This window comes from Gymnoscopelus braueri (assembly GCF_963280865.1).
Source record: "Gymnoscopelus braueri genome assembly, chromosome: 12".
NCBI classification, from domain to species: Eukaryota; Metazoa; Chordata; class Actinopteri; order Myctophiformes; family Myctophidae; genus Gymnoscopelus; species Gymnoscopelus braueri.
The window spans coordinates 41,996,466-42,012,529 of record NC_137614.1 but is presented as its reverse complement, the minus strand read 5'-3'; the positions used below and the strand labels follow the sequence as shown (position 1 = coordinate 42,012,529).

General features: G+C 41.2%; 2 protein-coding genes across 2 annotated transcripts in view; both read left to right on the top strand.

Annotated features, from left to right (window-relative positions):
* Positions 1 to 344: 344 nt before the first annotated feature.
* Positions 345 to 7,519, top strand: LOC308096590 (acidic mammalian chitinase-like; the record flags this gene model as incomplete). The annotated part of the gene is made up of 8 exons (XM_080444005.1): positions 345 to 369; positions 488 to 517; positions 655 to 874; positions 2,266 to 2,322; positions 2,457 to 2,616; positions 2,765 to 2,889; positions 2,996 to 3,053; positions 7,406 to 7,519. The coding sequence occupies 8 exons, from the start codon at positions 345 to 347 to the stop codon at positions 7,517 to 7,519; spliced, it is 789 nt and encodes a 262-aa protein (XP_080300131.1).
* A 4,595-nt stretch (positions 7,520 to 12,114) lies between these two features.
* LOC308096589 (acidic mammalian chitinase-like) overlaps positions 12,115 to 16,064 on the top strand; it is a gene marked incomplete at its 5' end in the record, with an annotated part of 46,323 nt that continues 42,373 nt past the window's right edge. The window contains 4 exons of the mRNA XM_080444004.1: positions 12,115 to 12,139; positions 13,037 to 13,244; positions 15,547 to 15,603; positions 15,732 to 15,897. Coding sequence (XP_080300130.1) covers positions 12,115 to 12,139; positions 13,037 to 13,244; positions 15,547 to 15,603; positions 15,732 to 15,897 — 456 coding nt within the window. The remainder of the gene's footprint in view (positions 12,140 to 13,036; positions 13,245 to 15,546; positions 15,604 to 15,731; positions 15,898 to 16,064) is intronic.

Genomic DNA, 16,064 nt, shown 5'->3' with positions numbered 1-16,064 from the left:
ATGGACAGTGACTATCTGCTGTCCTGACATCATTGGGGAGTTCATTCCACCACTGTGGGGCCAGAACAGAAAAAAGCGGTGACGTATATGAACCACATATAAACCACGTATATACACATGTATATAAACCACATAGATGATCCCAGTTGCCTCATAAGAAGGACCAGTCCCTCACTAAGAAACGGGTAAGTCATGACTACTCTTCTTTATTTACAAATAACATATTTTGGTGCTGTTTTTATCAAATCAGTTGCAAAAACAAATATTTATTTAAATCTTACAAGCGTCTTATACTCATTATTTCAGGCTACTAGGTATAAAGGGAGTACCCACTGTAATAAACCATGGCTCGATTAATCATCGTGGCTGGTAGGTAGAAATCACACCAATCATTGTTAATCAAATTCAATCTAATATTCCTTTAACACTATAAAGTAAATACGGTAACTCTATGGTGCAGTTACTCAAATATATTTGCTCCTTTTAGGACTAACCCTTTTAATCTGTCTTCAAGTGGGTATGTGTCCATTAATAAATGGATTTAATTCATTTTTTTTATTATTTAATTTAATTCAATTCAATAAGAATTGACAAGCATTATTCCATCTTTAAAATTAAATGTCTCATGTACTCATTTACTTTTTTGTTGAAAAGTGTCATCCACCAAACCACTGCTGTGTTACTTCACCAACTGGGCCCAGTATAGACCTGGCACTGGCAAATACCTGCCTGCTAACATTGACCCCACACTGTGCACACACCTGATCTACACACCTGATCACGCCTTCTCAATCATCAACCAACAGAACCAGCTGGCCACCTATGAGTGGAATGATGAGGTTCTCTTCAAGGACTTCAATGGACTCAAGAATATGTGAGTTGTGCTCTACATTAGTGATTCTCAACCGTTTTCATTCCAAGGACCCCCAGTTTGACATGCAGTAGGACACGGTCCCCCATTTGATACTATTTGCTATCTCTGGGACCAAACACTCTAAAATCCTCAGTGTTCATTTAAGTCCACATGGCTTTATCTTGCACGCTGCCTTACCCCTTATGCCTAAACTCTTCGGCTATTTGAACTATTTTTAAATGTATTTATTATTTTCAAAATAGTAAAAAATGCCAAAAAAGTTAAGTAAGTAAGTAAGCCCGATGGCAAGATAGGGCTTGGAGTTACTGACCAAATTTCTTGACTATTAAAAATCAAAAGTAAAGTTAAACTGTTATTGTCTCCGCCAGGCCGAAAGGCATGGCGAGAGTATGTTTTACCCCCTGTCCGTCAGTCTGTGTGTCAGTCCGTCCGTCCGTCCGTCCGTCCGTCCGTCATTCTGTCATTTTGTGTACAGCTAATCTCAGGCACCGTTGGCTTGATCACAGCAAAACTGTGCACACACACTCCCTGGATGCCAGAGCAGAACCTCTGCCCCAAATTTTTCAAATGGGCCTGTTATAGCGCCACCAGGAGGCCGCTTTTTGCAAAACAAATTTTTTGACAGTACTCCTACAGATTTCACGCAAATCAGTACACAGTATCTCTATAGTCATGTGATCAACACGGATTTGTCAAATTTTCCATATTCCATCCTGATTGGCTAAGGTTGGCTTCCAAAGTTTGCAGGATTGCTCCGTTTTCAACAAAATGCCTCAAATCATGAACGCAGCTTGATGTTGTCTCATCTGTTTAAGGAAATAGGTAGCTGATATATTGCACTTTTACCTTAGCGCTAGGTATACTCTTGGTTGCTTGTTTTTGCAGAAAATGCACTTAATACTTCTGGTGATTAGTAATTTTCGTTCCCTACCTATGTTGAATGCCCTTATTGTAAGTCGCTTTGGATAAAAGCGTCTGCTAAATGACTGTAATGTAATGTGTGTGTGTGAGGAAACCGCTGGACCGATCAGGGTCAAACTTTGCATGCACGCTGCCAGTAGGCCAAGGAAGACACATACATTTGGGCCTGTAGGGCATAGCAATGGTGGCCATTTTGTGGTTCCACCGATCCAGAGCCCATTAATTTTTCCCATAGAGCTTTCCAAAAATATTTATATCAATTATTTTAAGCCTAGAATCGAGCCATCCAGGCTCCCAGGTGAATCATGACCATAAAACATTTGATTCTGTGATTTAAAAATAATAATAATTATTGTATGATATAATATATGATATAATATAAATGTATATCATATTCATTGTTTTTGCAAGATTGTGAAAAGTTGTTTTTCTTTTTCATCCATAAAGTCTTTGCATTATCTACTTTTTAGCAACTCTGGGCTGAAAACTCTGCTGGCTGTTAGTGGGTGGAATTTCGGATCTACACAGTGAGTTCAAAAGACTTCAGCAGTATGAATTCATAAGGGTGTTGGATAACAGCCTTGTAACATTTTTGTTGCTATTAATCAAGAACATCACAAACAATAGAGGTGTTTTTTCTGTTGTTTTATGACCTCTGTAGATTTACCAAAATGGTTTCATCTGCTGCCACCCGCCAGACATTCATCATGTCAGCCATTGCTTTTTTGAGAAAGCATGGTTTTGATGGGCTAGACTTGGACTTGGACTGGGAGTATCCTGGGCCACGAGAGGACAAGCAGAGGTTCACCCTGCTCTGCAAGGTCTGCTAGAGAGTTCAAAACGGCTGAGATAACAGATAAAGAACTGCATCATAAGCACAGCATCTTTGTTTTAACCACACTAGCGATTGCATTTTTTTTTTATTGCACACATGTTCATGCTTATCGCACATTTTCTATTTGGATGTAGGAATTGCCTGCTGCTTTTGAGGAGGAAGGAGATCTCAACGGAAGACCAAGACTGCTGCTCGCAGCTGCAGTTACTGCTAGAAAGGGACATATTGACAGTGGTTATGAGATTTCTAAAATAGCTATGTGAGTTCATGTGACAAGGTGTTTTCTAAAAAGCTCTTCATTCCATAATTGCAACATATGTATTTTGTCATCCATAACTCTGTGTCATTGTATGTGTATATAACAGGTACCTGGACTTTATTCATATCCCCAGTTCTTCAGAAGAGGAAAATACTCAAAATGTGGTGAGAAGAAATATCATAACTCAGGAACACTTTATGTATGAGTTCTATCAAAACACAGTATGTTTTGATAGAACTCATTGCATATGATGGACTCTGCTTGGATGTACTCGGTCTGCAAAGGGGTAACACAGGGTGCAGTGCTTGGTCCCCATTGTTCACCATGATTGATTGATTGAAGTACTTTATTTAGAAAGACATGGAAAAAGTACATGGAAGTACAGTACAGGCCAAAGGCATGGCGAGAGTATGTTTTACCCCCTGTCCATCCGTCCGTGTGTGTGTCCGTCCGTCCGTCTGTCATTCTGTGTACAGCTAATCTCCGGCACCGTTGTCTTGATCGCAGCGAAACTGTGCACACACACTCCCTGGATGCCAGAGCAGAACCTCTGCCCCAACTTTTCACATGGGCCTGTTATAGCGCCACCAGGAGGCAATTTGTGCAAAACCCATTTTTTTATATTACTCCTACAGATTGTATCCAAACATCACGCAAATCAGTACACAGTATCTCTATAGTCATGTGATCAACACAGATCTGTCCATATTTCATATTCCATTCTGATTGGCTAAGGTTGGCTTCCAAAGTTTGCAGGATTGGTCCGTTTTGAACAAAATGCCTCAAATAATGAACGCAGCTTGCGATTTCCGTAAAATGTCACACGCACATTCCCACTAGGCCGAGGAAGAAATGCCACTTGAAAATGTTTTTTTTTTTTTTATCCCACGATTTTGTAACCCTATTTTTTACACCCAGTGCCAATTGTCTATGTAATCCTGGGCACTACCTTCCCTCTGCCAACCTAAGGAGGCCAGGGCCGAGCTCATGCCTCCTTCAATGCATGAGAGCCAACTGACCTTCTTATCACCTGACAGGGGAGAGTTTCCCTGGTTGGACGTAGCGCGTGGAAGGAACACATTATTCCAACCAGTTCCCTTCCCCTCCATCAGGCGCCCTGGCTGGAGGCAGTATAGTGACCAGGATTACTGCATGTTTTTGTGAGGGTATCTACCCTAGGAGACACAGGGAGAACATGCAAACTCCACACAGAAAGGCCCTTTCGCCAACCCCACCTAGGGTATGGGCACTGATGACGCGGAGGAGAGAACACGCCCCCAGCGCCCACAGCGTCCCCTGCGGGAATCGAACCCAGGACCTTCTAGCTGTGAGGCGACAGCGCTACTGACTGCGTCACCGTGAACATGTTTAAATCAGCTTCATGGTGGCGCTATAACAGGCCGATTTGCGTTTTTAACTATAACTGCACCGATCTACGCTCCCTAGAGGCCAAGGAAAAACATATGCCCTGCATTTTTCACATTTGCCTTTTATAACGCCACCAGGAGGCCGACTTCATAACATTTTTTGCTCTGTCCTGTCACTATGTTGTTGCACAGGCCTGTTTCTGTTGTTACCCTCTATGTACAGCACTTCTGGTCAATCTTGATTGTTGTAAATGTGCTAAAGTTTGATTTGATTTTGATTTGACTTATGTAAAACAATTTTTTTGATAATAAGCCTTCAGATTGCATCCAAATTTCACGCAAATCGGTACACATGATCTCTATAGGCGGAAAACTGTGCTCCGAGCAGAACCTTTTCTAGTTTAACATGAGATTCCCATAAATATATAAAGAAGTCATTTGTATGCGGTATTCTGAACGTTTTTAATCTTGTTCAGAATACCTTTTATCAGCGTAAACAAAATGCTAAAATGTCACTGAGCTCATGATAAATATCTCAGTATAAGTAACGAATCCCTCACTTTTAAGCCACATGAAGTAAGAAGCTGAGGCTTAACCCTAAAGGTCCTTACACACCGGCGAATGAGGCGAATATACGCAAAATTCGGACTCGTTCCGAATAATTAAAAGACGCTTTTTCGCTTCGCTTTTCCGCTTTTTCGCGCCATGTACGCTTGCATTGACTTTATAAGGTTTTAAAAAAAAGCGTATTATTCGCACGAAAAAATCGCCCCGGTGTGTAAGGACCTTAACCCTTTACTTAATATTTTAGAAATAACTCGTGCCTTTCTTCTGAAGCCAAAAACAGACTTGTTGAGGGACTTGCTTTTACTTGTGTTATGGTGATCTTCTATGAATGCATGCATCTGTCCAGTGTCTTTGTTAGACACAGCTTATGCTTCATAACAAATTGTAAACTCTTCGATCACCGAGGTGAAATATGCTCAGATGAGCCTATGCTGGCCACTCGTACACCTTCAGTTATAAGACTATTCTTGGTCTGCTTCCATCCTATAACTAAATGTTTATATCTTGCAGAAAAGCACTGGACACAATGTTTTACCTACAGTATGCCTTGAAAAAGAGATCCTTAACCCTAACCTTAAAGGACCATTTCACCCATTTTCATGCATCCTCACTGTAATATGGTATCTTTTTTTGTCTACTCACTCTGTGTCTCAGAGGAGGGCTGTAGACCGTTCAGAAACCTGTCTACCGTGCAGTGACATCATCGGTAGGCAGGTTTAGTCATTTCAAAGAAGAATTCAAATGTTTCATTTTATTTTTTATGTGAGAACAATGGTTACTATTATAGCAACCTAACTTTCCAGGAATAGAAAGTCAGCTTCTGTGTGTTTCTATTGACTTGATTGATTGAATATTTTATTAGGCAAAAATGTAAAAGAGCGCAGTTACATTTAAAATACTTTGTCTAAAAGGTCCGTTCAAAGAAGTCCTTGCAGTCTTGTTTCCATTGAGTTCCTTGGTATTCAATTCATAGTCATATATAGTGGCACCAACAGTTCAAATATCAACACAAAAAAATACAGAAAAAAAGAATATCACTATATGTACAAACAAAACAAAAAAGCAGGGGGAAAATAATTTAAAAATGATTTAAATGAGCCCAGCAAATTTTTTGAGGGATGGTGTTAGACTATTCCAAACCTGGGTGGCAGTGCTGTAGAAGGAGAATTTGCCCATGTTTGTTATATGGGTGGGTGGTACCAGATCGTTGTTAGCACTCCCTCTAGTTTTGTGACTGTGGGTGTCGCTAACTTTTTGGAGGTATTTAGTCAGATATGCGGGTATTGGGGGCATTTCGGGCAATTTTGCATTCACAATTTTGAAGACCAATCCCATTTTTTGTTGTTTAACCCCGTCTTCTACCCTGAGCCAGCCTAAGCTGGAAAAATGAGTGGGAGAAAGGTGGGTCATGGGCCCTAGTCCGAGAAGTAGTCAAATCAGTTTGTTTTGGGAGGTTTGAAGCTTAGTCTTCAGTGACATTGAGGTGTTGGAGTACCATGAGGTGCAAGCATAGTCAAAACAACTGGGCCCCTGAAAGGGTCCTGAGGGCATTCTTGTTGACAAAAGAGGAAACTCTGCTCATAAATCTGGTTCTCTGGTTTACTCTTTTGATCACCATTGTTGCCATGATTTCACCTGTCAGGTATTTGTCAAGAATACATCCCAAGTAGCTCTGATTCATAGCCGTTAAGAAGTTCCCCTTAAGGCTATGGTACTTTCGATTATTTGCGCTCGCATCACAGGCTGCACAGCCTCTCGTCTAGCCTGGTTCCAGACGAATCTGCCTTTGCAAAATCGCATCGCACTTTAGCCCTCGGCAGATTAGGTCTGGCCCCCCTCCATAGAGATTCCATTTCTCTCCCTCCGCAGTGGTGTGGAACCAACCAGGGCCGAGTATCCAAATGTGGGCGGGCTTATCACCTTATTTGGAGCAATGACGTACAAGGAAGCACTGCTCTGATTGGTTCGTGAACAAGGAAGCACTGCTCTGATTGGTTTAGGTCTAACCAATAGAATCCGTTTGGATCTTTTTGTAACCGCCCCTTGGAAAAAAATCTATCGTTGATAGGGACCAGACTAATATCCACGCAGTGTGTCGTGTGATATTGTCTGGCCACGCGAGGCTACCTCTCGTCGGGAGTCAAAATAAAAAATACACTTTCGCTACTCACCAAAACAAAGACGGTTTTATGGTGTTGAAAGCCAACTCTACTAAGTGGGAACACTCTGAACTCATTCTGAACTGTCCACAGCTCTCCTGCTGTGAGACGAAAATGTTACCATAATGAGCATTAGTGAGAACCAATTATATGAAGATAGGTTGAAAATGGATGAAGTGGTCCTTTAAGTAGGCTATTCAGGGTTTTAATTTTTCACATCAATGGGGTTTCACCTGGTAAATTGAAATAGGAGGGAATTATATAGTCATGGGGCCTTTGGCTACACCTACATTGCAATTTATTGTGTATATGTTTACATTTCCCCCCAGGACTTTGCTATGAATAACTGGAGAGGGCAAGGAGCTCCTGTAAAACTCATGCTTGGTGTTGCTACATATGGACGCACATTTCGCACACCTTCAGCAGATGCTGGTGTCAGGTCACCAGCTAGCAGTGCTGGCTCTGCTGGATACTGCTGGATACTATACAGGGGAAGCTGGATTGACACTTGTTGAGTCGATAGTAACAGCAGAATAAGCCGTGTAAAGGATGCTATGATTCATAGCATCCTTTAACTGTTCAATTTAACAGCATCACATTTCAATTCACCCAAACAATCTTTGTCCCAGATTTGACCAAAGATGACAAACAGGTCCCACTCTCACTAATACTCTGCTAAAGGCATCCATCCACTGTGATGCACGTGCCTCCTACCTTCCTCAGACTAAATGTGTGTCCCATTTGTCCCAGCAGATAGCACTCTTGCTCTAAGTTGATACAGAAGTTGATATTACAGTTACAGTAATATGGTGATTCTCAACCTTTTTAATATCAGGGACCCCAGTTTGATATTAGGCCACCACCATGGCCAATTCATACTTTTCATACTCACTTATTTCTATCTATAGAGCCCCAATTTACACATCTTCAGCTGTAACATATTCAAGTGGTATTTGAACTCAGAATTTCTGTCCACACCATTGTAAGAATAATTATAACTTTATCCTCCTCTGTCATTATGTGGGGTGGACTCTGGCTTTCACTTGGGTTAGAACAATATTTTTTATAATTAGTTATAGTGCTTGGTGTTTACTGCCCTTGAACGTGTGCAAATGGAACCAAATTGGACCTGTAATTATAAGTATGGAAGATTAAAATCATGCAAAAAGCTCATGTTTGAAGGCTGTCTTCTATAGTCTGTGTTTTCCTCTCAGCTCAATAACACCCTCTTGTGCTGCACTCCAAAGTCCAGCCTGAAGGGGGCATTGTTTTACTGAATGGATGTAGGTTGGGGTATAATCATAGACGTATAAAGGTTGACGCCTCCTCCGGCTCTGAGGCATAGATATAGAAACCTAGATACCTCATTGGCCTCTGCAGTTCATTGGAGCGACTGGTATCACAATACAAGGCTCTTCCGCAGGGCTGTTTGACTACTGACCAATCACATCGCGTTGACTACTGGCCAATCACAGCGCGTCTAACTGACTAGTTGCTGCGCGGCTGCCTCTTAAGAAAAGACCCGCCCCACCTGCCTCTGATTGGCCTACTGAACGCCTCCTGCTGAAGTGGAAGGAAGTGATAGGCTAGCCCTGCGGAACAAGGAAGCGCGCCCGAGATACGAACGCTTCAGAGCCGAAGGAGGCGTCTACCTTTATATGTCTATGCTCTGAGGCGTCTGTATCTCAGTCACCATTTTGGAGAAGGCAAGCTTCCTGACTACTGGCCAATCACAGCGCGTCTTATCCGGGACTTGTCAGAATCTAGTTGTATAAGAATATCTTATACATTTTTCAAGGAAGCTGGGGGGGCAGCTGGAAATGTCCACGTGCGTCACAGAAGGGGCTTCAGTAGTCCTGGAAAAGACGCGGTGTGATTGGCCAGTAGTCAACACGCTGTGATTGGCCAGTGCCCGTGCCCACCGGAAATATGGCGGCCACCATACGAAACAGGTCGCTCCAACGAACTGCAGAGGCCAATGAGGTATCTAGGTTTCTATATCTATGGGTCCTGCAACTTTGCTGAGTTTGTGTATGCTCCAAGCAGCAACACTGCCCCCGTGGAAAGATGCCACGTTTGTCCCTAGAAGATAAGGTGCATTAGGACAAGTGGAAGCTGGTGTTCCGACACAAAGAGTGGCAGCATTATTTGTTGTCAGCCCTGGTACCATTTCCAAACTTAAGACCAAGTTACGTGAGACCGGTGAAAGTCAAAGACAGACCCCAAGAAGACCGGTTCCTTACCCTTACTTCACTGAGGAACAAGCCATAGGTTTTCTTCCAGAGATTTACAGGCAAGATTTGCACAACGGTACCAGTACCACAGACAGATCTCTGTCAAAGTTGCAGGACCCATGCTCAGGTGCCGCTGGCACACACCTGCGAGCAGGTCGCTCAAAACGAGAGTGAATACCAGCAGAAGCATATTGGGGGATTTTGGATCATTCCAAGATTGCACGATCCTTACAAGTTATAGCCTACTCGTTGTAAAGGTGACTAATCAATGATATCAACAATATATTACACAAAATATACAAATTGGTATTATTGAAGGGGCGAAATAATCGACCAAAGTGAAGTTTCTGATTTTTTTTTAGGAGTTTATCATCTACAACCAGTTGTCACTTATGAGTCTGTCAATCATGTTCACTTCACCAGGCATTTCATTATTATGCAGAATGTTACCACTTAAAATGTTGGGCATGTCATTGCAGGTGAAAACAATTCAAAGAGCTTTCCTTTAAAAAAATAAAATAAATAGCAGATCTACCAGCTCACAATGCATTCTGATGCAACCGTTGTGAGCTTGTAGATCTGCTATTTTTGATAATGCGTATTGCGTAGGGCTTCACTGGTTAATGAATGGAGGTGGTTCTGTAGTGAAGTTGTGCACGACTGCACGTCAATGTGAGATTGGTCTATTTTGTAGGTTGACACATATTACAGACAAACACTGTTCTAGATGGCTTTGGCCTGTTGGCCTGTAAAGCAGTTTTTCAGTTGTGTCTGTTTTATTAATGCACCGGTCAGATCTTCCATATTGCTTAATACCTAGTACATTAGCTCATATTCAGTTTGATCCACAAGTCAGAGGGATAATTTACATAATTGCTGTTTTAAATGAGTGTCTGTCTGCCATTAAGGCCTGGTTAGCAAGTAACTTCCTCCAGTTGAATGAGGCCAAAACCGAGGTGCTCATTGTGGCCTCTGATGGTGTTGCATCCAAGGTGGCTAGTTGTATTGGGTCCCTCAAAAATAATGTGAGCCCCAATCTCAGGAACCTTGGGGTAATTTTTGATCAGGCCATGCACCTGGACACGCACATTAAATCGGTGACCCGCACTTGTTTTTTCCATCTCAGGAACATTGCAAAGTTAAGGTCGATTGTTTCCCATTCTGATCTTGAAATGATTATACATGCCTTCGTTTCCTCTCGCCTTGATTATTGCAATTCAATTCTCACCTGCCTCAATAAGACATCCATAGACCGCCTCCAATTTATTCAAAACACTGCTGCAAGACTGTTAACTAGATCAAGCAGAAGGTGTCACATTACTCCAGTTTTGGCATCTCTGCACTGGCTTCCGGTAATTTTCAGAGGTCAGTTCAAGGTCCTGGTGCTCACTTTTAGGGCTCTGCATGGCCAGGCACCTGCATATGTAACTGACTTTCTGGAACCATATGTGCCCAGCAGGTCCCTGAGGTCAGCAGACCAGGGTCTATTGGTCATTCCTCGTACCAGGTTAATCACCAAAGGTGACAGAGCTTTTCAGTCTGTAGCGCCTAGACTCTGGAATGCCCTCCCGCGTGGCCTGAGAGCTGCAGCTTCTGTGACTATTTTTAAGAATCAGCTAAAAACTCTGTTGTTTCAACAAGCTTTTGGGTAATGTCACTGAGGTTCTCCTCCAATGCTGAAATATGTCTGCTTTTTGTTTTTGTTTTCTCTGAGATGCATTGTGTTTTTTTGGGCGGTGAAACCGCCCCTATAAGTGAGGTTTGGATATTTGTACAACACATCCTGCGCTGTGATTGGCCAATCACAGTCTATTCAGGACTGTGATTGGCCAGTGTCACATGACACATGTGCATAGCCCTATATAAGAAACCAGAACTTAAAAAAAAACATACATAAATGTATTTATCTTTTGTACATGATTGGTTGACTCCATTCAGTATTGTGATTAGCTAGCAAGACACCGCCCACTTCACACAGGGTGTGATTTTTTGTACATGATTGGTTGACTCCATTCAGTATTGTGATTAGCTAGCAAGACACCGCCCACTTCACACAGGGTGTGATTTTTTTTGTTCTGTTTCCTTTTCATTTGATTGTTTTTAGCTGTATTTATTTCTGTTTATGTAAAGCACTTTGTGAGTCCTCTCTGTGAAATGTGCTATACAAAAAAAAATTACTTACTTACTTACTAAAGTAGTACCTCTAATCCATGTGATTACAAAGACTGCTCTATCTCTGGTTCATTCCTGACTGCTCATTACAGACTAATACAAAACATAACACTGGAATATCTTGTCTTGGATTTGACCTTGCTGGAATGCAGCCGTTGACCCTGCATCCTCTATGTCTCTATATAAACCACAGATATGATCCCAGTTGATTCAGAAGCAGGTCCAGTCCCTCACTAAGAAACGGGTAAGTCATGACTCTTCTATTCTTTATTTAAACATAACATCTTTTGGTGCGGTTATCAAATTATGGGCTATATGATGCTAAATAAAGTGTCAGAATTATTCTGATGTAAGTGAGGTCCATAAACAGGGGTCATCAACGTGTCCGTACACAGACAATTGTATCCGTGGCAAGATGTTATTATTTTGATGTACTGATGTAATTAATACAGAAATACTGTCATTTTTAAATGTGTAGCACATTGGCAAAGACATTAAGGCACATTAGAAGTCCACTAGTATTAGGGCTAGGTCTATGGGTTTCTAGAAATAGTATTGACCATTTGTTTGTGTAAAAAATAGAAATTTGACAAAAAATGACCATAGCAAGCAGACAAGGTGGTTAGTAGTGTAAAGAAACGGTTATAATGAAACCTGAAAAGGATTAATCATACTCCTTTCAATATTTCAGACCACTGTCAAAAGGAGCATCCGCTGTAATAAACCATGGCTCGATTAACCATCGTGGCTGGTAGGCTGAAATCTCACTAATCATTGCTAATCAAATGGAATCTAATATCCCTTTAACAGTATGGTGCAGTTACTCAAACAGATGTTCTCCTTTTAGGACTAACCCTTTTGATCTGTCTTCAAGTGGTACCGTATGTGTCCATTCATTCATTCTATTTAATTCAATTCAATAAGAATTTGCTATCATGATTCCATCTTTAAAATGTCTCTCATTAGAGAAATCTTAAAGCTTAAATGCAGAGTTCTTCAGACAGGATAGTGAGGATACATGTAACGATATTTCTTAGGATTGACATTAAGATGCTTGACCAGTAAATGTACTAATTCACTCATCTGCATAAGCATATTGATGGCTATGGCCATAGGTCACTGCTTTAATCAGGACACATGTATGCTAGCACATGGGTTCCCAAACTTTTCAGCCTGCGACCCCAAAATAATGCGGCCATTGACTCGCGACCCCACCTAACCCTGAGGTAATTAATGCACATAAACCTGCACGTTCGGTGCGCATTTGTAATGTATTATTCTATTGTTCTATTGTTCTATTTGTAATCATTTTTCATTTTTAGATTGTATTTCATCCATTCTGTTGAATTTTCAAAAAATAATCAGTGGTCGCGACCCCAACTTTGGGAACCCCTGTGCTAGGACACAGTATGCCATGATATGCGATGCATCTGTTGTTTTCTTTCCCTATTTATCAGTCTTGTTTACTTTCTCTGCTAGTACACTCCATTCAGACAAATCATAACAAAGTGTACTTGTAATGAACTATTTTAGAATGCAGTATAAGAATAGAGCTTAAATGTAAAATACATTTAACAATAAATCAATAAGCAAGCGGGAATATAAATTGAATTTCCGTTATACTTATGTTTACTTTTTTGTTGAAAAGTGTCATCCACCAAACCACTGCTGTGTTACTTCACCAACTGGGCCCAGTATAGACCTGGCACTGGCAAATACCTGCCTGCTAACATTGACCCCACACTGTGCACACACCTGATCTACGCCTTCTCAATCATCAACCAACACAACCAGCTGGACACCTATGAGTGGAATGATGAGGTTCTCTTCAAGGACTTCAATGGACTCAAGAATAGGTGAGTTGCGTTCTGCAAGCAGTGCATGGTGGAAAAAGTACTCAAATGTTTTAATTAAAGTAAAAGTATCAATACTTCAATGTAGAAGTACTTCATTACAAGTAAGAGTCCGGAATTAAAAATGTACTTGAGTAGACGTACAAAAGCATTGGTATCAAAATATATGTACCAAAAGTGAAATGACTTTTTATGCAGAATTTCCCATTTCAAGTTTTCAAATATATAAAAATCTTTTAAAATAGCCCACAATGCGTTGCGATGCGACGCATTGTGAGCTTGTAGAGCTGCTATTTTCAAATGGCCGAAATGTATATAGGGCTGAAGTGGTTAATGTATGTTTCGTAATAATAATCCAAAACTACAACTAAGTAACTAGTAACTAAAATTGTCAAATAATTGTAGTGGAGTAAAAGTACAATATTTGCCTCTGAGATGTAGTGGAGTAGAAGTATTGGAAATTGGAAAAACTCAATTAAAGAATTGTACTTAAGTACAGTACTTGGGTACATGTACTTAGTTACTTTCCACCACTGAGTATGACAATGTTACGATGAGACTAACAGATGTACAGTAGTTGGACAATGTATTATCACACATCACATTACAGCGTGACAACATACAGTAGAATATTACTAATTGAAACTTTCCTATCATGTTTGTGGTATTGTGTGAACAAGTGACATTTCTTGACGATTATAAATCAAAAGTCAAGTTAAACTGTAACAGTACCTTTATTTCCGCCAGGTGGAGATTATGTTTTGTGTGTGTGTGTGTGTGTGTGTGTGTGTGTGTGTGTGTGTGTGTGTGTGTGTGTGTGTGTGTGTGTGTGTGTGTGTGTGTCTGTCTGTCTGTCTGTCTGTCTGTCTGTCTGTCTGTCTGTCTGTCTGTCTGTCTGTCTGTCTGTCTGTCTGTCTGTCTGTCTGTCTGTCTGTCTGTCTGTCTGTCTGTCTGTCTGTCTGTCTGTCTGTCTGTCTGTCTGTCTGTCTGTCTGTCTGTCTGTCTGTCTGTCTGTCTGTCTGTCTGTTCTGTCTGTCTGTCTGTCTGTCTGTCTGTCTGTCTGTCTGTCTGTGCGCAGAGCTAATCTGGGAAACCGTTGGACAGATTTTCATCAAACTTTGCATGCACACTGCCAATAGGCCAAGGAGGACACTCTACTAGTCTATCCCATCTTTTTCAAATCAGCCCCATGGTGACGCTATACCAGGACGCTTTACATTTTTGACCTATAACTCTTGAACCATACTCTAGGTCATACAATCACAAAATTATTTATTTGGATCATGACGCAACTCAGCATACTGTATAGGCCATGCCCATTTCTTTAAAACACACTTTTTGCTACTACTCTAACAGATTTTTTACAAAACGCACAGAAATCTCGAGTCATGTGATAATCATGCATCATTCCAAATTTTCACTTTCAGAGCAAAGAGCCTAAAGCAATAGATCCATAGGGGCCACCACAAATGCTACAAATGTCACAGTTTGTTGCAGAAACATGATTTTATTTTATTCATATTTTTTCACCAAATGTAGGTACAGTACAAAGTATCTTGTGTGACAACGAGTGTTAGCGGGAGGAGCCTATTTCTTAAAGGCATGGTCTGCAACTTGGCCCTGTGTTTACATAACAAAATTATGTATATAATTTTTTACCCATCATTTCCCTCTATACAGTACCAGCAGATGTCAGCAAAATGGGGCCCTCTGTCATAACTTCTCTGCCCTCAGCTTAAATACACAGGCATTCACACTGTGGTATTCCAAAGATGCCAAGTTGACATTTAAAAAAGAATGTAGGAAAAGGCCTTGTATGTTTACCTAGTCTCCTTACTGTCTGACTGTCCAGCAAAAGATGATCTGCTAGGCCAGGGTTTTATGCCAAATACAGGGCTATTCTCAGAATAACATTACATAGAAGACTCACTAATTAACTTGTAATTGCAAGATAACTCTATGACATTGATCATTTCTATTACACACTCAACCCCAAATTGGAATCACAAGTTGTGGTGCCTCTTTAGAGCGCACCTCCAAAAGTACTCATAGGGAGTGCCACAAATTGCAAAGCTGCACCGTATACGTACAAATGCTTTTTCCATCCGCAGCTTCCTCTGGTCCTGACGGTTGCAACACATGACGTACACAGCCCTGGGTTGGCAACCCTGCCTGGCGGAGATATGTGCTCTGCAGTGTGCCCCTTTCTAGTTCCCACCCCCTCCCAAACAAAAGTTACATGTGCATATGAATGTATGTAATAACTATTTAATACATTTAATATTCATAACTGTCTATTTTGCAGCAACTCTGAGCTGAAAACTCTGCTGGCTGTTGGTGGGTGGAATTTTGGCTCTACACAGTGAGTTCAAAAGACTTCAGCAGTATGAATTCATAAGGGTGTTGTTGGATAATACAATATATCTTGCTGTTAAGCAAGAAATTCATTAACAGTTGAGGTGTTTGCTCTGTTGTTTTATGCCTCTGTAGATTTACCAAAATGGTTTCATCCGCTTCCACCCGCGAAACATTCATCATGTCGGCCATTGATTTTTTGAGATGGCATGGTTTTGATGGGCTAGACTTGGACTGGGAGTATCCTGGGGCACGAGGAAGCCCTCCAGAGGACAAGCAGAGGTTCGCCATGCTCTGCAAGGTCTCCAAGTTCTTTATTAGCCCAGCATCTTTGTTTTAACCACACTATGGATTGGATTTTTATTGCACACATTTTCATAACTAGGCCAATGACCATTGAAAATGATAACCACATGTCCCTCCGGTAATACCCATAGTACACCAATTGTCGGAGTACCCTGTCCTGGA